The sequence below is a fragment of the Nipponia nippon genome, unplaced genomic scaffold, assembly GCF_047370975.1.
Source record: "Nipponia nippon isolate SJK-2023a ecotype South Korea unplaced genomic scaffold, ASM4737097v1 scaffold_2, whole genome shotgun sequence".
Lineage (NCBI taxonomy): Eukaryota > Metazoa > Chordata > Aves > Pelecaniformes > Threskiornithidae > Nipponia > Nipponia nippon.
The window spans coordinates 131,500,235-131,527,465 of record NW_028262336.1 but is presented as its reverse complement, the minus strand read 5'-3'; the positions used below and the strand labels follow the sequence as shown (position 1 = coordinate 131,527,465).

At 45.0% G+C, this 27,231-nt stretch overlaps 1 protein-coding gene across 3 annotated transcripts; it reads right to left on the bottom strand.

Moving 5' to 3' along the window:
• Window positions 1-317: 317 nt before the first annotated feature.
• LCMT2 (leucine carboxyl methyltransferase 2) lies at window positions 318-27,231 on the bottom strand. 3 transcript variants are annotated; one of them, XM_087757977.1, is made up of 14 exons: window positions 27,119-27,231; window positions 26,732-26,859; window positions 25,068-25,149; window positions 24,549-24,729; window positions 22,919-23,075; window positions 22,286-22,475; window positions 21,746-21,853; window positions 19,595-19,685; window positions 17,125-17,382; window positions 15,947-16,177; window positions 13,150-13,247; window positions 5,677-5,864; window positions 5,454-5,589; window positions 318-2,694 (listed from the first exon to the last, which is right to left on the bottom strand). In XM_087757977.1, the coding sequence occupies exons 1-14, from the start codon at window positions 27,155-27,157 to the stop codon at window positions 2,527-2,529; spliced, it is 2,055 nt and encodes a 684-aa protein (XP_087614103.1). In that variant the 5' UTR covers window positions 27,158-27,231; the 3' UTR covers window positions 318-2,526. The 3 variants fall into 3 exon arrangements, with proteins under 3 accessions (XP_087614103.1, XP_087614104.1, XP_087614105.1); XM_087757978.1 differs by lacking the exons at window positions 26,732-26,859; window positions 27,119-27,231 and adding an exon at window positions 24,765-24,846 and having other exon boundaries at window positions 24,549-24,681; XM_087757979.1 differs by lacking the exons at window positions 318-2,694; window positions 5,454-5,589 and adding an exon at window positions 7,407-7,537 and having other exon boundaries at window positions 5,738-5,864.

The following is a 27,231-nucleotide window of genomic DNA, read 5'->3' as shown; positions in this document are numbered from 1 at the left end:
GCCTCAGACACGCGGGGGACACCTGTTTGCTGCAGGCAAACTGAGGAGCAGCCTGGGGACCTCACGCAGCTCTGGAGGGTGATGGGAAATGCCATCAACAGCCCTGAGTGGGCATGGCAACACAAAGGAAATCCCCCACAGCCACATAAACAGCACAGGGGCTCTCCGGGAATCCCCGGGCACCCCAAAAGGTTCCAAGAGACCTTGGGACCAGCCTCCACCCCTTCAGACCCAATGGATAGCCCTCCTGCTCCTGGCCACGGTCTCCTGGCACTTTCTATCAAGGCTAAAGGGACTGCAGGAACCACAGACCGGAGTACAAAGAATGAAGCAATTGTTTATTAATGCACATGAGCAACATCTGGCAATAAGTCTGCTGTGGGGCTCAGTGCCAATACACTGCCCCTTCTCTTGCAACACCTTAAGAGTCATTAATGGACCAGCATTCGTGTCTGGTGAGGGAGGGCCAGCTCCTGCTCCTGCCTGTGGTGTAGCAAGTCACCGACTAGCTGTCAGCCACCCCGCCATGCCCTCCAAACACTTTTCCCTTTGGGGATAGGATTCAGATCTTATGTTTGAGAGGAAAATCCTGCTCTCACCTGTCTGCATTTCTTCCCTACCCCTAAGACTAGAGCCCTGCAAGAAAATTTCACATCTCTGGTCATTCACCACCTCAGCAGTGTGACTGAATGGGTCGTGCCAGCCCTCTATCGAACCAAGACCTAAGATCTGGACACACAGCCAAATGCTGGCTGTCAAAGGGAGAGGTAATGGTAGTGATCCTAACCAGAGTAATACTGTGCAGGAGTTAGTGATCCATTTAACAGTTAACCTGGAGAAGGCGCAGGCCTGGTGCTGTGCTATGTGGCAAATAAGCTTGGCCTTCAAGCCTGCGTCGTGCTGCACCTCAATACCTAACACAGTCTGAGTGCTTTTCTTACTGGGATCACAAAGAAAACTAGCTCCAGCACACTACTTCTGTGAACCCATTCCGCATCTTTTGTTTTCTTACCTTTGCATCCTGTCCTGACACAAAGCAGCAGGACCTCTAGCATAAGAAAAGGGCAACAAGGAATAGAGGTGATCCAGCTTATAACCCGAGTTAATTCCATAGACTGCTGGGGATACAAACTAGGAAGTCCTTCATGGATTCGTAATGCAGTTCCTAGCATAACCTGATTCACGTGCCTTCTGCAGCAGGAAGACCACGTTCAAGCGCATCAAGTTGCAATTCTTCCTCTGGCTCCTCCCGAACGCCTCAATGAATTGCACTTCTCATCTTTTTTATTTACACGCTTCCCACCTGAGGCCCTGCCAAGTCACGGGACATCCCCAGTCTCCTCCAGATCCTGGATACTGGCCATTCACAACTGCAGGAGGAGGGAGCTTGATGGGAAATGGAGCCGAGTGACTGCAGGGCCTGCTCCTGCTCCAGTGTCTGCCAGCTCCTTGGATACACTCCAGGCCCAGCAGGTGCTCTCAAAGGCACTTTGCTTTGCGTACCTCTTTCCTTACCACAGCCAGCAGAAGCCATGAAGATCCACTGAGGTTATTGCAGCTTCTCCTTAATTTCACAGGTTTATAGACACCTCTTCTCATTGAAGAATTCAGAAGGCAATCTGATTTTTGGATGCCTACAGATGTGATCCCAATCAGCAGCCTCAACCAATTTTGGTACTGCAATAGCTTTAGACATCTCCCTTTCTCATTTTCTAGCTTATACTCTAAGGAGTCTCTCGCTAGTAGTTTTCCATGGGGCTTTCCCCAAAACAAAAACCTCCCTGAACCACTTTGGTCATCTTATATAAAATACATATAGACAGAAGTGTATGTCTCTTCTCAAGAACATCATCCTAGTTTGAACATCGTGCTCACTGTGTTGCAAGCACGGTCTCCTCACCATGGCACCTTCCCAGGCATAGAAGAAGAGTTCAAATGTTAGCAATGGGGCTGAGCTGTGATTTCATGTAGCATCCCCTCCGCCCCTCTTTTATTGGTATGTCACCACCCTCCCAGGAAACAAGCAAGGGCTACAACTAGCAGGGTCTGAGCTGCTAGCAGCAAGAATCAGAGGAGCATGAGTTTGTCATATCTAGACTAGACGTGACCTTTTGAAAACATTCAAGTATGACCTATGATACACTTCCTTTCACTTATTTGTTTGACTGAACACTTCCAAGGGCTTTTTGACTCAGTGACTTCATCATACCTTCAAGTCAGCATTGTGCAAAGTCATGTCCCTTTTGTACACAGCACTGTTCCTCACTTCACCTCTAAGGACTACTGCTATCATCACAGAGCTACTTTTGAGATACTTTATTTACAGCAATGCAAAGAGCAGTACAAAAAAAAAAAAGACAGGTGAGTTATGCAACCCCTTGTCATAACTGTCCCTCCTTATCCCACCTTTACAAATGCATTCTGGATACAAAACCTTTGTGGAAACATTTTGCTGGTCTTGGACATACAAATGAACAGATGCCTCACCACAGTGCAGCAGCATGGTTCAATCCTGTTTGGTGCCAGTCAGTGGCTGGTCAGGATGCTGCTGAGGCTCAACAAGACAGGCTCTGGGTTCAGGTGTGTCCCAAAGGAGAAGCAGTTCCCACCACCGCCAATAAGCAACAACTCCTTCTCATTTGGCAGAAAGACACTACTATGATTGTGTAGCATTAATGGCCACTCCAGATGCTCCTAAAAAAGAAAAGGAGATATTGAACATACAGGAGTTCAACACGTGTACCTCATACAATGCTGTAGAGATATCTCATACGGTACCTTCATTAGAAAGTTAAGAGCAGCCACACTGGGTCCCATCTAGGACCGTTTAGTCCGCTATACCACCCACAAATGTGGGCAAAAATAGATAGCTAGAGAACACAGGAACAAGGAAACGATGATACACTCTTCTAGTATACTCCACCCACACAACAACTTGCAGTTCAGTGATTTTTTTAATGAAAGAGAATGTCTTTGTACTCCCTGAACCTTAACGTTTTTCCTTTCGAGAACATAGCCAGTCACTTTTTGAATCCATGTAAACCTTTGGCATTCATGTTCTGTGACAACGAGTTCCAGAGCTTAACTATGTTTCATATGAAGTACTCTTCTGAAGCATATTGCCTGCCAGCTTCTTTCGATGTCTCCTAGTACTTACATCAGAAGCAGCAATGAACAGTCATGCCCTCTTCACAACGGAGACAGCCTACATTATATAATTACACATTGAGGTCCACAAAACATCTGATTTATAACCTGTATATCTGACAATCTGAAGAGAAGCTCTTTCATGATGACCTCCAATATTTGAAAGCTCAGGAAAGTGAACCTTGGAGACACTTGTTGCAAATAACAGACTGTAGCAGTAACAAAACTGCTGTGTTGGCAATTCAGTTATTGTTGGGGCCACTGGAATCTGAAGAGGACAGGTTGTAGAGGCTTCCCTTGTAAAATGCTCAAGACAGAAGGCAGCTTTTATGAGGGTACCCTCGTCTATATTCTTGGAGAAAGATATATCTGCCCATGATAACTGTTCCATGGCTTTTTCAAGCACAGAGAAAGCTGCCAGACAATGGTTTTGGCGCCATCACCTTCTAATGCATGTATCAAAGCAGTAATACTAATAGTATCTAGTACTGCATGGAAAATCACTCACAATTCCAGTCTTTCAAAACTTGGGACCAATCCACACACACTGTACAGTACTATCAATACTTTAGCACAGTACTGGTAGATTCAAAAGCCTACAGAGTTTCACCTAAGTCAAAGCAAACAGCTCATAAGCAAAGGCAGCTACCAATCCATCTGCATCCACTTATTCAATGTAAATAAAAAAGTTCTATTCTTTTAGATAGAACTTTATTATCACTGTACCCATCCTCACCACTATCCAACAAGAATAGCCTATTTTATCTAAAGGATACTAGGCCACTTATAACTTCTGCTACAGAGACTAAGAAAAAACTAAACTAGATTTAAGCATACTTCATGCTTTATGCCCTCAGGAAAATGCTGCAAGGTCAGCCAGATGCACACATACTGCCTATTATAAAAAACAGACCAGTCACAAATTCCAGTTTCACCGAGGACAGGATCCATATGTACAGATATCTAAAGAAATTTGTTTCTTTACATAAAAGATAAATAAAAACTTGTCAACCAACAGAAGCTTTCTCATAGAATCATAGAATGATTTGGGTTGGAAGGGACCTTTAAAGGTCATCTAGTCCAACCCCTGCCCCGCAACGAGCAGGAACATCTTCAACTAGATCAGGTTGCTCAGAGCCCCGTCCAACCTGACCTTGAATGCGTTCAGGGATTGGGCATCTACAACCTCTCTGGGCAACCTGTGCCAGTGTTTCACCACCCTCACTGTAAAAAACGTCTTTCTTCTATCTAGTCTGAATCTACTTCCCTTTAGTTTAAAACCATGACCCCTTGTCCTATCACTACAGGCCCTGCTGAAAAGTCTGTCCCCATCTTTTTTGTAGGCCCCCTTTAAGTACTGAAAGGCTACAGTAAGGTCTCCCTGGAGCCTTCTCTGCTCCAGGCTGAACAACCCCAACTCCTCAGCCTTTCCTCATAGGAGAGGTGTTCCAAGCCTCTGATCATTTCTGTGGCCCTCCTCTGGACCCACTCCAACAGGTCCATGTCTGTCTTGTACTCCAGGCACTATTATCACAGATGAGGGCTACTCACGGATTTACACTAAGTTTTGCCCAGAGTATGCCAAAATCCTGCTATGTGACATCACCTGTATGATTGTTCTTCACTGAATCATAGAAGAGAATCACAGAATAGTTGAGGTTTGAAGGGACCTCTGAGTATCATCTAGTCCAACCACCCCTGTTCAAAGCAGGCTCAACTACAGCAGGTTGCTCAGTGCCTTGCCCAGTCAGGTTTTGAGTATCTCCAGTGATGGAGACACCACAGCTTCTCTGAACAACCTGTTCTGTGTTCAATCACCCTTACAGTAAAAAGTTTTCTCATGCTTAAGTGGAATTTCCAGTATTTCCATGCTGTTTTCTTGTACTTCAGGAAGCAGCTATAGCACACAGCAATTTCCACCATGAAGTTTTTAATGAAATTATACCACAGACCTCCATAAAGACTAACTGAGGCTCTGGTTTGATCTGTTCTCTTCTTCCACAGACATCCTGAAATGACTATGCTTGTGCCCGTCTCCGTTCTGCGCCCCGCCCCCCGCCTGGAATAGAGCAGCTCCGTGCCCTCCACTCTTCTGCCCACTCAGACTCTCCCTCTCCTAACACTGTTACGTTCTCTAGGCTGGTAAAAGCACTTCAAAATTAGATTCTACCTCAAACAGGGAATGTTTATTCCACTCACAAATTTGCCTACTTTGCATTCCCTACTCCATTTCAGGGAATAGCCCTAAAGTTACCACGTTCCTTCACACAACACTTTTACCCTGAAAGAAAAATTTCAGTACTTACCACATTAATCGCATAGTCCAAGCAGAGACCAGTAACTAAGTCAATGACAGTGATGCCTGGCACAGAGGATGAGTGAAACCACACTCCACCAACAAGCAGAAGTTTTCCATCATGCACATGTGCAGTATGTGAATACCTGTGAGTTCAAAATGAGATTGAACTTAATTAATGAGAGGTGTGCAGAGACAGGCCGAAGATTCACTGCTGAATGCCTTCTGCTTACCTTGGGATGAGAGGAGGGTGTGTCTCTACTATCTGCCACTGAAAGCCATGTTCAAGCTCCCTCAGAAAGAAAACTGAACCTAAGGGCTGCTCAGCTGCTCCCAGACCTCCTGCAATTAGCACTCCTCCTTTCCAGCTACAGGCACTGTGAGAGTGACGGCTTTCTGGTACTGGACCCTCAACAGGAATCTAGGAAAACATAAGTCCAAGGCTGAAGTTTGCCAAGCTAAGTGTCTTCCTCACGTCCAGGCTCTTAAACGATCTCTTTCTGTTGCATGTCCTGTGGGATGTAACGTTCTTTCCTGCCATAGGATAGGAACAGTTGCTGGAGGGGAACAGAGTAAGCATGATAGGGAACAATCAAAAAACCCCAACCGACAGATGTTCCTCTAGGGCTAAGTAGAAGTGTTTCCATTTACACTATCTCCAGTATTTTTCCAATATTCCTCCGGCCCGCAGTATATTTAATATCATTTAGTCTTCAGGGGGTTTTATTTCTGCACGTTTATTAGAGGTAACTATTTGCATTCTTGCATGCTGCTTTCTGTTCAAGACATGCACCTGAGAACCACAAGCTTACAAACGCGCGGACTAATGCAGTGACCAGCAAAGCAGGTGATCAGCGGCTGCAGCCACAGAGCAAGGTAACATGCTGAACTGTAGTACTAATATGCAGAAAGAAAACCTTTAATGCAAGCACTAAAGATGGTTATTTAATAGTTTCTGAAAGTCTGCAGTGACAAGAATTTCTCCCCTCTTTAGGCAGTCTATTGCAGCACTTTACTATCTTCACAATTAACAGCTTTTCTTAGTGTCAAATTGAAGTTCCCCTTTCTATAGATTCCTTGTTCTACTCAAAGTAAATATGGAGAATAATTTGTTTGTCCTCTCTGCAGCTGTATTTTACATATTTGAAGATTTATTTCCATCTTGAATCTTCTCCAGACTCAATAGCTGCAAGTCTTTCAAAATCTTCCCCTGCAAGGTACATGGTCTGGTCAGTCTCGCTGCATACCTCTACAGAGCTGTACTGCATCCTGTCCACCTCTTTTTCTCAGGAATCAGCTTTGGGTATTTTACAAGGGTCCTGCTGAGATTAAGAGCACTGAAGAGAAGGACCAGTTCACGTGTCTTACAGATACCATTCCTAGTTACATACCTGAACTCACGGTATAGGCCTTCCACAATAGCGTATTGCTCACTCATGTTTAGCTTGTGATCTCTTGTAATTATGTGTCTCTCACCCTATAATTGTGCTACGCACTATTTTAAAAACTCAGTCTATCTTTAATTAACTGCAATTTAGTTTTCCACAAGTATTTCTTCCATGTCAAAGTAATTTTGAATTTTCATCTTGTCCACTAACGTACTATTGAGCCTACTCTGCCTGATACTAACTGCCTCTATAATATAAATACTGTTTGCTTCATCGTTCTTGTCATTAGTAATTAGACCCCAGGACTGATTCTGTGGGACACCACCATTTCCACAGAGCGTGATTTCTAAATATTCTCAAAGTCTGATTTCCAAATAATTTTTCACTACCCTGCAATACTCACGTTTAAATCGTGTTTTCTCAGTACATTATGAAAGTGTCACACAAGATGCATCTAAGTCCTACTAAAGTCATGATACATACCCTTTCTTCAGGACAAAATCTACTGCCATGCCATAGAAAAATAAATAATGTTAAACAAATTACTTCTTGAACTCTTGGTGGTGGTCACTTACCTCCCAATTATCTTCCAGATATTTATAGTCTGTTACTATTAGTTTCTGTATTTTTGCGGACCGGAGATGAAGTTGATTTGGCTTCCATAAAAGAAGTTCAAAGCGTCAGTGGAGGGCGAGAGCATCTGTTTCTTTAAGTTTATTGAATCACAGTTACTTTCAGTGCAAATGGAATAATGAGTGAAGGGGGAAACTGATCAACAAAACCACACAGACACAAACCTGATAGACATGGGATAATGGAGACAACGCCAAAGATCTCCAATCACTAATCCACGGGCCATTAAGAAACTCCAGGCATAGCTCTGGAGAGGGCCAACCTGGACTTTGCAACTGACAAGGGGGAAGTGAGGAACAAGAGGATTTGGCCAGTACACTTGACCGACTGAGCTCTGCACCCCAATCTCTTTTATTGATTAGACCATTTCTTAACTATGTCTCTGTGTAATATCCCTCCCTACCCCATACATGTGAGTGATGCAAGCACTAGGTGCATGCAACCGCAGAGACAAGCATCAGTGAATATGGAGCCAGCAAATGGAGTCAGAGCAGGGGAGGGAAAGCATTCCTGGGCCTTTTGTGCCAGCAACTGGAGCAAGTGAGCGTCTCGGCATCAGGAGCTGGAAGGGCCACAGATCTTGGGATCATCTTCATGGCTCTCAAAGACTTTGTGTCCAGAGTGCCAGCTACTGGGGAGGCCAGTGTGAGTGAATGGGACAATGAACTGGAGTCAGACTGGGGATGTAAGCACCCCTGGGCCTGTGGAGCAAGTGGAAGTCTCAGTGCCAGACAACTGGGACAAGACCACCACAGGTCACAGGACCTGTGCAAGTCCCAGATGCAATTACCTGGGTGCCCAGGGCAACTGAATCAAGTGAGAATCTCAGTGCCAGCAGCTGGAATGCCTGGATGCCAGCTGCTGGAGGAGGGACCAGTGCGTTTGTATTTTCCCTGAACCTTGCATGTATATGAATGTGCATCTCCAAGTCTCGCTCTTGAGACCTTTCACCATCTTGGTTGCCCTCAAGAAGAGCATCATAGAATCACAGAATCAGAGGATATCTTGAGTTGGAAGGGACCCATAAGGATCATTGAGTCCAACTCCCTGCTCCTCGCAGGACTACCTAAAACTAAACCATATGACTAAGAGTATTGTCCAGACATTCCTTGAACTCTGACAGGCTTGGTGCCATGACCACTTCCCTGGGGAGCCTGTTCCAGGGACCAACCACCCTCTCAGTGAAGAATCTTTTCCTAATGTCAAATCTGAACTTCCCCTGACACAGCTTCATCCCATTGCCTCGTGTCCTGTCGCTGGTCACCAGAGAGAGGAGATCAGCACCTCCCCCTCCGCTGCCCCCCCCGAGGAAGCTGTAGACTGCGATGAGGTCACCTCTCAGCCTTCTCTACTCCAAGCTGAACACACCAAGTGACCTCAGCTGCCCCTCCTAAGTCTTGCCCTCAAGACCTTTCACCATCTTGGTCACCCTCCTCTGGACACACTTTAATAGTCTGATGTCCTTCTTATATTGAGGCGCCCAAAACTGCACAGTACTCGAGGTGCGGCTGCACCAGTGCAGTGTAGAGCGGGACAATCACCTCCCTCGACTGGTTCACTATGCTGTGCTTGATGCACCCCAGGACACGGTTGGCCCTTTTGGCTGCCAAGGCACGCTGTTGACTCATGTTCCACTTGTCATCAACCCAAATCCCCACATGTCTTTCCGCGGGGCTGCTCTCCAGCCTCCTGTCCCCCAATTTGTACGTATAACCAGGATTACTCCGTCCTCGGTACAGAATCCGGCACTTGCTCTTGTTAAATTTCATACGTTCAGTGATTGCCCAGCTCTCTAGTCTATTCAGATCTCTCTGTAAGGCCTCTCTACCCTCGAGGGAGTCCACAGCTCCTCCTAATTTAGTATCATCAGCAAACTTACTTAATGTACATTTGACTCCTGCGTCCAGGTCATTTATAAAAACATTAAAGAGCACTGGCCCTATAATTGAGCCCTGTGGAACTGGTGATTGGCTGGCAGCCTGATGTAACTCCATTTACTGTAACTCTTTGAGCCAATTGCTCACCCACTGTATTATGGACTTGTCTAGCTGTATGCTGGACATTTTGTCCAGAAGGATACTGTGAGAAACAGTATCAAAAGCTTTGCCAAAATCCAAAAAACCCACATCTACTGGCTTCCCTTGGTCAACTAGATGAGTGACCTTGTCATAAAAGGAAATTAAGTTAGTTAAACAGGACTTTCCCCTCATGAACACGTGTTAGCTATGACCAACGACTGTGTTGTCTCTCAAGTGTTTTTCAATAACTCCCAGAATAACCTCCATAATTTTACCAGGCACTGAAGTGAGACTGACAGGCCTGTAATTACCAGGGTCTTCCTTCTTATCCTTCTTGAAAACTGGGACATTTGCCCGCTTCCAGTTGACTGGGACCTCTCCAGACTCTGAAGACCATTGAAAAATAATGGAAAGAGGTCCCACAATAACATCAGCGAGCTCTTTCAGTACTCTGGTATGAAACCCATCGGGCCCCATAGATTTATGAATTTATCCATCCAGCTAGAGCAGCAAGTCTCGAACAAGTTCAGAGTCAGCTGGGAATTTATCATTCCCCCAGTCACAGTCTTCCAACAGTGGGTTCTGGAACACCCAGAGCCCTCCATCGGTGTTAGAGACAGAGGCGAAGAAGGCATTGAAGTCTCCACTTTTTCTATGTCCCTATTTATGAGGTGACTGACCTCATCAAGTAACAGACCAATGTTATCTCTGATTCTCTGATCCTCCTTTTGCTGTTAACATATTTAAAAAAAGACCTTTTTGTCATCCTTTACAGTACTGGCCAGCTTGAACTCTAATCGAGCTTTGGTCACATGAATTTTCTCCCTACAGTGGCAAACAGCATCCCTGCAGTCCTCCCATGTCACCTGTCCTTGCTTCCAATGTCCATATACTTTCCTTTTCTGCCTAAGTTCTAGAAGAAGATCGCTGCACAGCCAAGCCGGCCTTCTGCGCCATTTGCTTGACTTCCAACACTTTCGAATTGCTTGCTCCTGTGCTCTTAAGAGATGGTTCTTAAAAAGTGACCAGCATTCATGAACCTCAATGCCTTCTAAAGCAGATTCCCAGGGGACCTTACTAATTAGTTCCTTCAGCAGTCCGAAGTCCCCATATCCAGGGTCGAAGTTTTGCTGGCAGTTCTCCTATCGCCAACGATTTGAAACTCAACTACTTCATGGTCACTGGGACCAAGACAGCCACCAATCACCACTTCGCCCACACGTCCTTCGCTGCTTACAAACAACAAATCTAGGAAGGCGTCTTTCCTAGTTGGCTCCTTTAGTACCTGCACCAAGAAGGTACCTTCAACATGCTTCAGGAATTCCCTGGACATGTTTGTGTCCGCTGTATGATGTTCCCAGTTGACGTCTGGGAAGTTCAAATCACCCATAAGGACAAAGGCAGCTGATCTAGAGATACTCCTTAATTCCTTATAGAATAATTCATCAGTGTCATTGTCCTGGCTAGGTGGTCGATAGTAGACTCCCACAACAACATCCATTTTATTTGCTTTCCCCTTAATCCTTACCCAGAGGCTCTCAACCGTGTCATTGCCAACTGCAAGTGCCATACAATCCAACTCCTCCCTTATACACAGTGCCACCCTCCCCGCCTCGCCTGCCCTGCCTATCCCTCCTGAAGAGCTTATAACCATCCATCACAGCACACCAGTCACAGGACTCATCCCACCAGGTTTCTCTTATTCCAACGATGTTGTAGCTCTGGGACTGGGCCAAAGCTTCTAGCTCCTTATTCATTCCCTATGCTGCACGCATTAGTATAATGTGCTCCAGTGTACTCAGCACATTGTGCAGCACACTGAAGGACCTCACTAGCACACTGTCCCTCAAGCACTGGTATGCCATCCTGTGGCTAAGCACTAGTGAGCCTGGTTTTATCCCTTTCCCCCTTCAAATCTAGTTTAAAGCTTGTTCGATGAGCCCTGCTAACTCCTGTGCAAAGACCCTTTTCCTCCTTTGAGAAAGGTGCGCCCTGTCTGTCGCCAGCAGGCCTGGTGTCGTGTACACTGACCCATGATCAAAAAGCCCAAAATTCTGCCAGTGACACCAGTCATGGAGCCAGGTATTGATCAGCTGAATCTTCCTGTTTCTGTCAACATCACTCCCTGCAACTGGAAGGAAAGAGAAAAACACTACTTGTGCTCCTGAACCCTTAACCAGTCGTCCCAAGGCCCTGAAGCCTCTCTTGATTGCCCTTGGACCAACTTCATTGCTGCCTACATGAAAAAGCAATAATGGATAATAATCCAAGGGCCATAACAGGGTAGGAAGTTTTCTTGTAACATCTTTGGCCTGGGCCTCATGGAGGCAGCAGACTTCCCTAAGAAGTGGGTCTGGCTGGCATATTGGGCCTTCTGTTCCCCTCAGAAGAGTCTCCCATATTAATGACACATCTTTCTTTCTTAACGGAAGTGGTTTTGATGCAGGGCATAGGTCAACTTAACCTTGGCGACATGTCTAACCTAGATGGACCATCATCCTCATCGTTGTTTGGTTCCACTTCCAGAGCCTCATACCTATTATGCGAGGGCACCTGCAAAGGTGAGGTAGTCACAGAGGAGATGCGCCTGCTGCACCAGGCAGGAACTTGTCACCATTCTCCTCTATCCCTTAAGTCAACGCATTCTGCGTGGCGGAGAGAGGACAGGGAATCCTTCATATCACGTGCCCTGTATGCCTGGCAGGTCTGTCCTAGAGAAGGTAAGGTGCGGTTCCAGTAGACAATTTTCTTCTCAGACTCCCTGATACTCCTCAAGCTACTTGCTTCCCCCCGGAGCTCTGCCACTAAGCTGAGGAGTTCCTCTACCTGGGCACACCTCCCGCAGGTGTACCCTCTACTGCTGTCCCATACTGGCGTAAGAGTAGGGCACACCCCGCAGCCTGACACCTGGGTGGCAGCATGTTCCCATCAGAGCTCTGCCAGGGGAGCTGCGTCAGCTGCAGACATAGCCTTCTGCTGGGCAGACACCATTGCTCCCTGTTCGAGCCACCAAAGCTACAGTGCCCTTCCGTGCAAACTGCCGCACCACACCCTGTTTGCCTGCCCTGCTCGCAGTGCTCCTGGTCGCTAGTGCTCCCTAGGGGTCTGTTTTATAGGTGGGGGGGGCTTGGCCACAGTTGCTCCTGGCCCCATCTCTGCCCTCCCCTGAGGAAACCCCCCTGCACACCATGCTAGAGCATCTGCTGCGGATCATGCTGGCACCGGAGCAGCTTGCCTCAGTGACCGAGAATGTTCACAGGGAAGTCTTATCAACATGTATAAATGCCTAATGGGAGAGATGAAAGAAGACAGGGACATAATGTTCTCAGCAGTATCCAGCAACAGGGCAAGAGGCAAATCAAAACCCAACTGGACAGTATCCTGAGCAACCTGTTCTAGTTAGACCTGCTTTAAGCAAGGGTGCTGGCCTAGATGATCTCCAGATGTCCCTTGCAACCTCAACTACTCTGTGAAGACTATTCCACTAAATAGCAAGGTGTTTAGAAGTTAGCTCTAACTCTAATCGCCATGGAGTGTGACAGTACTGCCAATGCCATCCACTTCAGTACGGTAATACCACTGTGATTTAGCTGGGCTTCCAATACAGCAGCATGCACCTATGAAGTGAAGGCAATTTCCACTCCCCGGGGCTTCCCTAATTTCTTACCACAGTGCAGGAAAGTTCTTGAGTGTGCAGGAAATACCAATCCCCTAGCACAGGCTCCACAGCAGAGCGGCCGCCATACAGAAACAGGTACTTCTCACCTATGGAAAAAGACAACCAGGTGAAAAGAGAAGTCAGAATCTGGTATGTCACAAAAGCAAAAATTTCTGTTGCACAGAAGGGAAGCTGACCAAGGACAGAAATTAATGCAGTCAGGCAGAAGTTTTATACACTATTTATACAAAGACATCCTGCAGCCTGACGAACACTTCCAGACAAGCAAGAAATTGTTTCATAAATACAGGAATTACTCTTGTATCTAAATCTTTTATAAGACACAGGAAAGACTAAATGTTTTTACTAAGAAGCTGTATTCTTCACGTTTGTGGTCATTCAGAAGACCCCCATCATCCACTTAAATTAGGTAGTTTCTGAATGTTTAAGGTGTGAATGGAAATCACACACTATAGTCTCAAACGCAAAAGGAGAAAACATGGGTTTTTGTATACTTAATGGACTTAAGGCATGAAAATTTAGGCAATGGAAGATTACACCTGTAGAACTAATAAAACTAGAAAATCCTAAGTACATAAATCATAGCAACACAATGACATCTATTTATCCCAAGAAAACAGATAAATCCTCATAAAACAGCAAGAATGTGTATTTGTTCATATAAAAGGGAGATAATGATAATTTAAGTGTGTAGGAGTTAATCTGGAGAAGCCTGAAAAAGGAGGTACAAAAGGTGCAAAAGTACTTTGGGCAGATGTCAAGGATGTGTGTTAACTGCACTAAGCCCTGACAGCTCATTTCTTCGTAATGGACTACGCAAATAACACAAGTGTTGGTCACTTACTTCAGCTACAAAGCAAAATCAAGGCAAAAATAAGATGATACAATACAGTCTGAGAAAGACAAAACCCAATGTATTATTTATAAAATTTTATTTACCCATTTAGCATTTGCAGCCTTTCAATACTTAGAGGCGGCTTATAAGAAAGACTGAGAGAGACTTTTTACCTGGGCCTGTAGTGACAGGACAAAGGGTAATGGTTTTAAACTAAAAGACGGTAGGTTTAGATTAGATATAAGGAAAAAATTTGTTACTATAAGGGTGGTGAGATGCTGCAGCAGGTTGCCCAGAGAAGCTGTGGATGCCCCATCCCTGGAAGTGTTCACGGTCAGGTTGGATGGGGCTTTGAGCAACCTGATCTAGTGAAAGATGTCCCTGCCCATGGCAGGGTGGTTGGAACCAGATGATCTTTAAAGGTCCCTTCCAACCCAAACCATTCTATGATTTACATAATGGCAGAATAGTACTCTCCATCCTGGTTTTCGTTCCTTTACTAGTAATTCTTAACGCTAAGAATTCTTAACATTTGCTTTGCTTTTCTTTTAAGCATCTGTTTATCATTACAAAGCCTCACTCACTAGCAGTGCTAGGTTACCTGCTAAAAAGCTCACCTGCACACCCACAGAGGAGCACAGAGGCAAAACAAGGTGGGGGAACCCAAATAATGTCCTGCCTCAGCTACTTCCAGACGCATCCCAGGAGAGCAAGCAAGCCATAAAAGGCTCATTTCCTCACGCACAAGAGCAGCACAGAGAGGCAGTGGCAGGTGTGCAGGCAAAACCTCAATTACGTGCTTATAGAAACAATCTGTCCCAGCTCCTCCCAGGGCTGTCCCAGGAGAACTGTCAGCCCCATTGTCCAGCTGTGAAACGCACCCAAATGAGTGAACAGGAGCAATTCTCTGGAACACCTTTGAAGGGGTACTGCCTAGGGGTATGGGATACATTATAAGATGCAGGGGAAGAGCATTTGGAGTTTGTATAAGACTTATTATGAAGTGTTCAGGCGAGGAACCAGAGGCAGGAAAGGGGATGAATTTACGTGATTTGGGGAGGTACAAACACAGGAAGATAGAGGGATAAAAGGATAAAAAGGGCTAGTCACGTCAACAGGTTGCTGGTCAATGTGCCTGTTTGGCCACATCCTGCACCTTAAACACGAAGAGCTGGAAATGAGTCTTTTCATTTGTGGGTAGGTGTGTTTGTGAGAGGGGAGCCAACCAAACTGCAGTTGCAAGTATATATTGTAGCACTTTCAAAAATGCATTATGAGCTTTTTTTGGCACTATACAATCATATGTATTTTTTGATTCTTGCCCTACATCTAGAAAACTAACAAGATTGCAGCTCATCTATAATAAAAGTCATTATCACAAGGTATCTGTTGCATAGGTTCTGTAATGAATCAACCATGTATTAATGGAATAGATAACTGAAATCCTGCTCAATTGTTGGATCAACCAATTGAGTTGCTCAGTTCAGGAAACTCAGCTGAGACTGCTCAGTCTTTCCCTTTTGTCAGATTTAGTAAAGTCTATCACAAATACTTTTGGACTTGACAAACAAAAAAGGCACAACAAGAACTGGGTAGATACGGCAAGAAAAATACATTCAAACGAAGTGTAAGCCTTAAGTCTTTAAGCCCGGGGAAAAAAATCACCACTGGAACAAATTCTTTATGAAATGTAATGGGATTCTCTAAAGTGATGATGAATCTATCAAGATCACATTCATTCCAAAATGTTCCGCAAAAAGCTGTTGTTTCAGACAAAGGAATACAATGCACCAACATTAACTGTATAGCCTGTACTACATAAAAAGTAAGGTTATATCATGACGATTTGCCTTTTAGACCTTACCGTCTGGACAGGCCTGCCCCATATATTCTGGAATTTGTATACCTCTGCATACCTACAGCCATTTCCACTCTTTCCAGGCTTTTTACCTTTGAATATTACTTCAGTTGTACTGTGTCTCCAACGCAAAGCAGCTGGTTCAGCAGCAGGCTGCAGATTTACAAGCTCCACTGTAATGTCGTCTGGGTCCAAGGCATTACAGGTTTCAGGGAACTTCAACCACAACATTCCCAAGCCTGCACTTGATGGGGATGTTCGCCCTCCTACCACCAGGGCCAGACTGTTCGAAAGACATGACACAGTATGGTACAACCGCTCATCTGTAGAGATACAAAACATCATGGTTCACACTGATCTTTCTCCCATGAAATTTATAGAATCATAGAATCATTTAGGTTGGAAAAGACCTTTAAGATCATTGAGTCCAACCGTAAACCTAACACTGCGAAGTCCACCACTAAACCACGTCCCTAAATGCCACATCTACCCATCTTTTAAATACCTCCAGGGATGAGGACTCAACCACTTCCCTGGGCAGCCTGTTCCAATGCTTAACCACTCTTTCAGTGAAGAAATTTTTCCTAATATCCAATCTAAACCTCCCCTGGTGCAACTTGAGGCTGTTTCCTCTCATCCTATCATTTGTTGGGAGAAGAGACCGACCCTCACCTCACTACAGCCTCCTTTCAGGCAGTTGCAGAGAGCGATAATGTCTCCCCTCAGCCTCCTCTTCTCCAAACTAAACAACCCCAGCTCCCTCAGCCGCTCCTCACAAGACTTGTGCTCCAGACCCTTCACCAGCTTCGTTGCCCTTCTCTGGGACACGCTCCAGCACCTCACTGTCTTTCTCACAGTGAGGGGCCCAAATCTGAACACAGGATTCATGGTGCGGCCTCACCAGTGCCCAGTACAGGGGGACAATCCCTGCCCTGGTCCTGCTGGCCACACTATTCCTGATACAAGCCAGGATGCTATTGGCCTTCTTGGCCACCTGGGCACACTGCTGGCTCATATTCAGTCAGCTGTCGTCCAACGCCTCCAGGTTCCTTTCTGCTGGTCAGCTTTCCAGCTTCTATTCCCCAAGCCTATAGCATTGCATGGGGTTTTTGTGATCCGAGTGCAGGACCCGGCACTTAGCATTCAGTACCTTCGAGATCTCTTTGACTGCCAACATAATTGCGCTGTGACATCACTTTTCCACTAGACGTTATTTCGTTGTTAGCACAAGAACATCGCACTTACACTTGCCATCAGTATGCAAACTCACCCCATCTTTTATCAGGATTTTCCTTTTTTGCACAGCCAGCTTTCCAGTAGCCTGCGTGCTTAATTAGCACATGAAAATTTCTCATACGGCAGTGCTGTCCATCCTCCTCACCAAAGCCTCCAGTGGTGAGAATCACATTGGGTTTTATCAGAACAGAGTGGTGACCGTATCGTCTCAGGCCAGAAGTTTCAGAGTGCATTGCACACACTGCTGCAGTGACACTCCCAGCTATCCTGGCAGGACCATCACGATGAGGAACTGTGAGTCAAAGAGAACCAAAGAACTTATGCACAAAAAGAACGAAGGACTACATTTTAAATGAGAGATTAAGCAAGTCTGTTCAGCTTTTCAAGAAGAAAAAATTGTGAAGCAAGTTGACAGAGCACACAGACAATCCGACATGCCCTAGAAATTAAGCTGTAATGGTTTAAACTACCCCTGTGCCAACTTTCACAGCTTCTGCTCACTGCTCCCTCAACTCCTGACACAGTTCCGAGACTGCTTTAATGGGGTGGAGGTAAGACTGGCTAAGAGACTGGAGTATCCTAAATGGCTGTAGCAAGATAGGAATCACTGTAATACCTTCAAAAGGAGTACCTTTCTGATGAAGACAAGATTTGGCTACTTAAATAGCAAAGAACAGCAGAAAAAGGACAAACACCTAGAAGCTGGATTTCAAAGTTTCTTGCTAGATTTTGATCCTACCTTCACAAAAGCATTGAAATAAAGTTCTAAAGCATGACAAATAATCTCTGTTAATTCCAAGGGTCCTACTAAGAGAATATTTTCAGTTATCTAAATATCTTCTCTCTAAATACTATATCCCTTAGTATGAAACAAGCTTTCAACACAGGACTCTAGCTCACCTATGCATTGTACAAATTGTTTTCTTTTAATCAGTTCTGATTTGCATCTTCTTTGTTTTAAGGAAGTGCCTTATTCTGGTGTTATAAGAGATGATGAGGTGGAGGAGAAGCAGCTCTCAGACTATTTTTTGTATGCCATACCCAGAAAAATTGCCTGTGCTGAATGCTGTTTAGTAAAATACCCTACTTTCTATTGCTTGATGAAGTAAAAAATTTCATCTCCTTAGGCTTAACTGTCTTCCTACAGATGGGTCTTTTTAAGACAGATTTTTTTTTTTTTTTTAATTTCAGAAAACATACTTACTGTACTCTGTTTGGAAGATTTAGTACTTGCACTCTCTTGAACAGGGACCCAGATCTATTTGAGAGGATAGTTGGGGGCACATACTGGTATTTGAGACATACCTTTTGCCATTCCCAGTAAAAAATATCTAAGCATGGATAATTTACCAGACTTTGAAGGCTCTTGTTATCAGTTTTGAATACAACAGAGACAGCAGCAGAAAGACCTTATTCCTGTCTCTAATGAATGAAGTGTCTTCACTGTATTAGTATCAGTTAAGCAAATGTCAATTTTTTTTTTAACTTATGGATAGATCCTACGCGTTCAGGAGCCTTTAAGGTTTTAACACAAGGACCAGTGACAATCACAGATTATATTTAACCACATCCACATTCATTTAGCTTCGATTTCACTACACGTTTTCAGATCTAATCAAGATACAACACAATGCATTCGGTGGCCTTGTTGGCTTAAGGAATGCCATCCTGACTTATCCTTTTCCAGCTGCTTTTCCTGCTCCTTAGAACACAGATTTCGACTTTCAATTGCAGAGAGAACTACTTGTGGTGCTATACTGTGAACAAGACTAGTGATGTGAAACAGGTTAAAAATAACCTTCTGCATTCCGCCCTGAAAAAGGAAGGAAGCAGCCAAAAGCAGGAATTTCTTGGACTGCTACTGCTGCCAAGTCCTTTTTATCATGGAAACACAGTCTTGGTCTTGGCTTTTCCCCAGCTGTACCACTTTTCTCCCATCTAAAAAAAGCAACATACAGATCTAAAAGCATTTCAGAAACAGAAATACTACATGCACGATTCCATCCACAGGGGATAACAAAACAAAGCACAAACTTCGTGACATGCTCCTGAGTGCTCTGCTGGACAATACTATCACAGTGCAGTAAGTAAAACATAACAACCTTTTGGGAGCTGGAAGGACAGAATGACTCAGAGAGCCATGTATGGAGGCAAGTGGGAATAAATTGAAAAGGGAGAGTCTGTGGGATCCCAAAAATAGGAGGAGGAGCAGGGCAGACTGGCATTGCAGCCATGCACTGGAGGGCCCCATGTATAAACAGAAGGAAGAGCTGTTCAGACTGGAAGGTTCAATAAACTGAAAGAACGAAACCGATAAGAACCACCGGAGTCAGGATGTGGCCCTGGCCTTGCTATGGACAGCAGAACCATTGTTAGAAGGATGGAGAAAGCTACTCAGATGGCAGCATCCCATCTGTTCCTTCCAGGGTTTTACTGTCTCCTAAAACCTCTCAGAGAAGCCTGCATGAGATAAAAGAATACTACAAAAACTAGTCAGTACGTACCTGTCATACTGGATAACAATGGAGTCCAGGAAGGTTCCATCCCCTTTGATGCAGTCAAGACAAAGTAATGAGAACATTTCAGATGCCATTCCTGTAGCAAGCCCAAAGATAAAAACAAAAATAAACAATCCCCCTCAAAATCTTAGAGCAAGCAGTAGTAAGGACCTCAGAATGGCCAGGGTAATCAAATCAAAGACCAACCTAGCCTAGCACTGTTTCCAACAGTGGCTAAAATCAGAAGACTAAAGTTGAATCTGAGAAAGAGCAAGTGTGCAAACATCCTCCTCACCCCAACCTTCAAAAAATTACAGCTCAGGGATTTTGTAAGCAAGAAGCTGTGTCTTTGGATTGAACAATCCTTGATGGATTTCTCATCCATGAACCTATCCAGTTGCTCTTTTAACTCACATAAACTTTTATCATCTGTAACATGCTATGGCAAGGAGTTCCATAGCTTAATTATACGTTTCATGAGGAACTTTTTTTTTTTTTTTTTTTTAATCAGCTTCCCTTTATGCTTCCCAGTTCTGATCATAGAAAAGAGTGAGGGCTGTATACCAGAGGGACTAAGGTTTCTTAAAGGTCACGGACATAAGTGATCCTAAAGAAATCACAAATGTTCAAAGGTGCAACATGGTCTCTGCTGGCCGATAATACATAAATATGATTTCCAGTCTGGCCTTGGAATCACTCAGAGGCAGAAGCACAAGCAAGAGGACTGCACAGGAAGTCAGCAGCAATACCAGAGTCCATCCTGGCTTTTATGGCCATTAGGGTATTGAGTACGTTCATTCCCATGGGGTGGGATATATTCAGCCAACTATGTGACTAGAAGGTATGAACATGAATTTAAAAGGCACAAGAAGCCACAATATTAGCATCATTGCCCCAACTTCTACCAGAAGCAAAAAGCATCTTTTGAAAAGTGATATCCAAAATTCAATGTAAATACTGAAAATGGAAGAATCCGCTATTTGTCCCTAGGCAAATTATTCTAAAAATTAGTTGCTCTCAGCACTAAGCGTGTATTTTACATTTCTTATCTAATTCGATCAGACTTGTTTCCAGTAAGACCTGGACTTTACTTCATCTCAAAGGCTAATTGTAGAACTCTCTGTTATCACATATGTTACTCCTATGCACATTTTTGAACTTGGACTTGCGTACATGTTAACCTCCTCTATAAGGAAAATGATAAAAAGTCTTTACTTTCTCACTGTATGGGCAATTGCGTATTTATCTACAGTAATTCTTGTAGACATTTCTACACCAGTTGGCAAATCTGCCAGCATCTTTCAGTCATCACTTTTGCATTCATATAGCAGAGCAGATCCTGCATGTTGGCAAAATAAATGCAAGCACATTAAACTGTTTTCATACTGCAGGCTGTTAGATTTCTAGAGATAATTATAAACAGAGAACCACAAAATTAAAAGGGAAACCTCTAGTAAGTATCCTACAGGATATTTATCTCAGAAGTTACTCAGTATCTTTGACTTCTCTTCTAGACTTCAAATAGTGGTAAACTTTGCCAGCAGTTAACATAAAAATGGCAAATAATAGAGGCATAGTTAAGTTTCAGTCATTAATACAGGAATGGCTGTACAAAGCCAGACCAAAAAATATCCAAAACTAGTAACCTGCATCCAACAATGACAAACAGTAATAGCCTTCGGAAATGCAAGACAGCAGGACAAGCGCACCTACTTTTCCCAGGAATGCTCCCAACCATTTGCAGTCAGGAACCTCTCACATCAGGTGTATTTTTATGTATTCAGTAATTCTCAATGGATTTCTCTTTCATTAAAATAATTGCCCCTTGAACCCATGCAAACTTTTAGCATCTGCAACATCTTTTATAGCACCAGCTAGTCTGCTATGCTAAGACTGTCTCCCCGAGAGACCACTCACTGAGGAAGGAACAAGAAGTTTCTCTAACACCAAAGACAGTCTTCTTCCAATGCTACTTGCCCCAGCTTCACATGGACCTTCCTGCAGTCTCTGCATTAACTAAGCCTGATTCAAGATCCTTTCTGCTACATGAACGCCTATGCCTCAGCAGCTCTTCTACAGAACTGTGACCACAAGAAATTGCAAACACCTTATCATATCAAAGCCAGGTCACTGGTGTTCAGAGTAAAGGAGGGTTACCTCATATTCATCAAAAGGCTCCAGAGCCTGCACTCTTTGCTGCTCATCTTCTGGAGTACAACGGGTGAAAAACTCATTCATATCCATGACACTGCACTCAGTCCAGCCCTAAAACAGAAATCCCTGAAAATTATTACCTCTGGAAGGGTAGAGACTCACTTCCCACAAGAAAACAAAGACCCTAAATTAAACACCTCCATAAGCCTTTAAGACTGTCTAGCAGTCTTAAGAAAACAGCAGCCCAGAATCTGGTAAGGATAGATCTCTTACCTGTAAAGCTCTTAAGAACTTAATTTGTTATATCAAAAGTCTCAGAGGAACCCATCTTGCCTTAATCCCACACCAGAAACTAGGCTGCAAGTTGGTTGGAAGGACCTTCAAATGACTAGTCATGCTACTAGAGAAGGCAGCATCTCAGCCTTGGTCCTGTTTGTTTCAACCTGTAACTGACACAGCTGATGACTTCCAAAATTATTTGATGTTACAATCTTTCCCAGGCAAATTACGCTTCACGTGTGCCCTAGAGCTGCATGTACTTACCTTTTCAAAAAAGCGCCTCTGCTGTGCCTCACTATCAGGGTATTGTGCCAAAGAATGAAGTGCAGAGTTCAGCTGGCTAAAATGCTGCTGCATGACACGTCCAAAGGGGTCCTCTGGGTGCATCTGTTCATACAGCAGAAAGCATGCCTGAGAGAAATGCTCTGCTGCCCACTGAATCAAGGCATCTGACCTGTCAGGCAGATTGTGCATAAGAAATTAAATAATCGAGGGCCTACCTATCATATGGCAGATGCAATAGATCTTCCTGCAACACCATAAAGCATGCTATTAAGGCATCCTGACAGAGGTAATGCACAAAAGAGAATCCTGTGCTGGGGACTTATGAACATCTCCTCCCCCATCCGTGCAGAGAATTCAGGGGATGAGAAAAACAAAAACTTCAAAATCACTCCTTTGAGCTTTTGCTGCTGCTTCTTTTTTTCCCCTCCCTTTTAGGATGTCATTAATCATTAATTACCCCATCACAATTCTGATGTAAGGAACTGTTTGGCAGTTGAATTCCCGAGGCTTCAGTTATAAGACTGCAGGTCTCACAGTCCCAGGTCACATACGTACAAAGAACCCTGTTCTTTTCATTTTACCACCTAGCTAACAGAGGAAAACTCAGCTGACCTCCTATTTTCCATGTAGGTGAGCACCACCTCTGCTATGAAGAGGGTGGGGATTTCATTGTCCAGTCCTGCTTCCTCCAGGGCTCTCTCCAGCTCAGACAGCTCTGATAAATCCACTCCCAGTAATTTATAATCCTCTCCAGAAAAGGTAATGACTCCTGGGAGACAAAAATGATACAATCTCACTACGGTGCTGATGCAATACTGAGACCAAAAGGGACAAACAGAAAAATCAACCCCACAGGCAATCGCTCACAAGGCTGTGGCCATCAACTCAATTTCTTTGGGACATGTACAAGAAAATCCCCATCACTAAATGAACCATAAAGGGATAGTGTCACGAAGCGACCCATTAAATGCAGATCTAAAACTCCATTATTCCTAATGCAAATTTCACCTACAGATAACTCATAGAATTATCACATTTCCTGTAACAACAAAACTTTATCATATTTACTGTAACATTTTTATAGAACCACTATAATTCGGAATCAAATCTTAAGGGCTCTCATTTATAGACCTTTCAGTTTAGGCTAAGAAAGTACCATTGCTTTGATAGAATTTGAATGGTTTGCCTCACAACCATAAAACCATTCTCAAGTATTTAGGGGTTGGTTTGTTTTTTAAACAGATTTCGCTTCTGTAAAATGGCATTGAATCCTGAACCAGCACGTGCTAGCTCTCTGCAAACACCAGGACTAGTCTCACAGATCGCCGTTCTCAGAAATAAGTACCAATTCATGACTTGCAAGCATTATCGTGGCATACCTCTCTACTCCATAAGAATATCATAAGCTATAGCTTGTTGACTTGTTGCACCCAAAACCAAATCATGAACAAACCAAACTGTAAAGTACCTTTAGAAATCACCTACTCTATGTCTCTGTACCAGTGCAATCCAACAATGTCCTGAGGAGAACTGCTAATCTACGCTGTTCTCAAAGGCATCCATTACTGGAGGCAAAGTCACCTTCTTCAGAAGCCCATCCCAGTGTTCCCTGTTAATTTCTTCTAACAACTAACTTGTCTATCCATCACTTACTGCCCTCTGGACACAGAGAACAGGGTATTCCCAACTCTTTTAGTTGAAGTGCTTGAAGATTATTGATATGGACATTATTTGGGGACATTATCCCATTATGTGGGATTCTTTCCCACAGGATGCTGCCAATATTAAAAATGCGAATGGAATCAAGAGGAAACTGAACAAGCTCATGGAAGAGCTACTCACTAAGACTTGTTCAACTGCTCACAGGAGCCAGGGACTCCCCTCCTGTGTCATGTGCTCCACCACTTTATCGTTCTCGTGACCTCTCACGGCACATGCTGCAGTTTGCTGCTGTCTTTGTACTAGTGAGCCCAAAGCTGGACCCAGTACTTCAGAAATTGTAACAGAAAGAAAGTGAACTTGGTTTGATACAATCTGCTCCTGACAAGTCCATTCTGGCAGCGATACATCTTCTTGTTATCTCTATGGTTTATTTGTTCCAAAATTTTTACAGAAAATGAACATGCTTTTCATCTACAACTTCATAGTTCCTCTACCATCATATCTCATTTTTTAAAGGCTGAAACTAAGTTTGCTTCTTCTAAACATTTACTATCTAGAAAACCTTCCATAAATATCATACCTAATCCTTCGCCTCCAGTATCTCCCACCAGTGCCGACAACTCTTTCGTTCTTTTGATCAGAGTAGCTTTTTGGCATGCCACACTTGGGAAATCCACCTCATATACCACAGTGTGGTGCAGGAGACCCATGTCCTTCAAACGGAAGTATAAGGAGTCAAATCCAGCACCTAAAGAGAGGATCTACAGAGAAAGTATCAGATAAAGTTATACTCAACTGTAGCAGCATCTTGAGCATCTAGCTAGGTGTGAAAAATATTCAATAACATCATCTGCAGAGTGACAGAATCAGGCAATCTCCTGCAAGAGGTAGAAGCATTTTGTGTAGGTATTGCCCCCTCCCAGATATTTCTGTCAAAGTAACAAACGGACAGCCACAGTAGTGCCAGTCAGATTCTCTGCGCTCTTCTGGGAAAGATCACAATAGATGCATTAATAAGCTACTGCCATGCCAAGATACCAAAAAGACTTTTCACACACGTAGTGGAAACTGTCAGTACACCCAGACAAAGAAAATGCACCTGTGTCCTAGGGTGGCTTTGGGTCTTCAGCAGGAAGTCTTGAACACAGTGATCTACAGCACGGGTGCGGATGTAATAACCCCTGTGGAATGAAGTTCAGTTGTAATCACTGTCCAGGAACCCTATTTCCCCAGTACTGGCATCCTCCCTTTAAAAAAAAACTGATTTTTTTCTCTCTCTCAGCTTCTACCCAATAACCCCACATTTATAGACCTGCACTGGGAGACGTCTGATGATTCTGTCGTATCTAGAGCTTGTTAATACATACAGATCTCCTGTATTCACTAAGTGTATTAACCAACAAGACTATGGATAACCCAGAGAAAACGTGTAGGTATCCTGCCTGGACCTATTCCGTTTTGCATAAACAAACATTCACTGGATGAAAAAGTACGAATCCAGACAGTTAGGATGCTCCCCTGCAATGTGAATGGCCAACACCCGAGTTCCTGCTCCAAATCAGATGCCATAACAATATGAAACTAACTCCGTTGCTTGCAAGGGGCTATCGGGCGTAACAAAATGAATGACAACGTGTGCAAATGCAGTGAGAGGGGAACAAAAAAAGGGAAGGGAAGCAAAGTCGGGAAAGGAATTTCATTCTGTTTTTTGAATGAATAGAACTAAGTAAGTCTAACTCCTGGAAAGTGTTTTACCATTTGCCTCGTCTGGCAGGGACTGGTGCCTCTTTTTCCTTGGCATTCTCTTTTAGTTAGTTTCATCGTGTCCCCAACAGGCTTACCAGTTCCCATCACCCCCTTTAACAAGCATGTTATCATCCCCACGCCTCTCAAGGACTGCAGATTTTACTAGATATTCTAAGATGTCCCAAAATTCACGACCGCGTTGACAACTGCAATACATAACCCTTTCTACGACTTTAGTTTGGCATGCCAGTGTCGTCTGACAAGTCCACACAGGCTCAGCCTCCTGACCTGATTGATGGGCAACACTCATCTTCACAGGCCTGCAAGCTTCTGCTTGAATACCGCTCTTTTTTTCCTTCCCCTGAATGAAACGCCTTTGGCAATTCAGTCCTTTTGATTGCATTAAACTACTAGCCTCACATTACGTAAACTCCACTACCGTATCGGCACAGGACCCTCTACACATTCACATCAAAACGTTCACGCTCGTGTCCTGCAACGTTCCGGAGAAGACCTACCGGTCAGACACGACTGATTCAAAAGGTAACACCGTCTCCCTGAGCCACCAAATACCTTACTGAAATTGTAACGTTCTTGAGAATTAATGGGAAAACTATTGACGTGCTAACATTTTTAGTACGCTAGTTTTCAAATCTTATCTAAAGTAGTTTTCAGCAGCATTGAATACTGGAGGTAGGAACCAGTTCGGTGATGTATTTTACTCAGGACAAAGCTTTCAATTTTTGCCCATAAGCCATGTAAAATTATACCAGCAGTCTCAAAAGGTTACGCTGCCGAGAGGCAGCGCTCTGCAAGCTGCCCACCCGTCACCACGCGCGCTTCCCCACCGCGCAGCTGAAGGCGTCGGGCCTTAAACCGAAGGGGCAGCTCCGGGGGCGCGGGGACCCACCGGGCCCCGCTGCAGCCCGCGGGGGAGGCGGCGAGCCCCACGCCGCCGCGGGCACCGGGGCTCGGCAGCCACGGCAGCCACGGCCCCGCGCAGCGCCCGCTCCTCACCGGTGCACAAGCGGGGCTCGCCGCCGCCGCCGCCGCCCCACGAGGAACCGCAGGAACCGGTCCTGGGTGTAGCCCCGCGCCGCCGCCGAGCACTTGCTGACGGCGCTGCTGCCGCCGGTGCCCTGGACCTGCCGGGACAAGGACACGGCGCTGGCGCCCGACCGACACCGCGCGCCGAGGAGCGCCCGGGCCCACCCGGCCGGGACGGCGGGGCCAGGCGGCGCCGAGGGGGCTCCGCGGGGAGGGAGAGGCGGTTCCCGCCGGCGCCGCCGAGCCCCGTGCGCGTCCCAGCCTCCGCCCCCGCGTTCGCCTCCCCTCGCCCCCGAAGCCCGCCCGGGCCAGGGCCCCGCCCGCGCGGACACCCGGCGGGTCCCGGGGGTCACTCACGGCGGCGGGGCGCGGGGCGCGCGGACGCTCGCGGCCCATCCCGCGCGCACCGGGGAGCCGCGCCGAAGCGACGGGAAGCGCGAGCGCACAGCCCGGCGCAGGCCGCGTGACGC

Coding starts and splice junctions, on each gene's coding strand:
- LCMT2 (XM_087757977.1), bottom strand. CDS start 27,157: ATGGGCCGCGAGCGTCCGCGCGCCCCGCGCCCCGCCGCC. Junction 13,248..15,946: donor AACTGAAGTAATATTCAAAG/GTAAAAAGCCTG, acceptor CTTTTTCCATAG/GTGAGAAGTACCTGTTTCTG. Junction 5,590..5,676: donor CACCCTCCTCTCATCCCAAG/GTAAGCAGAAGG, acceptor TTGAACTCACAG/GTATTCACATACTGCACATG.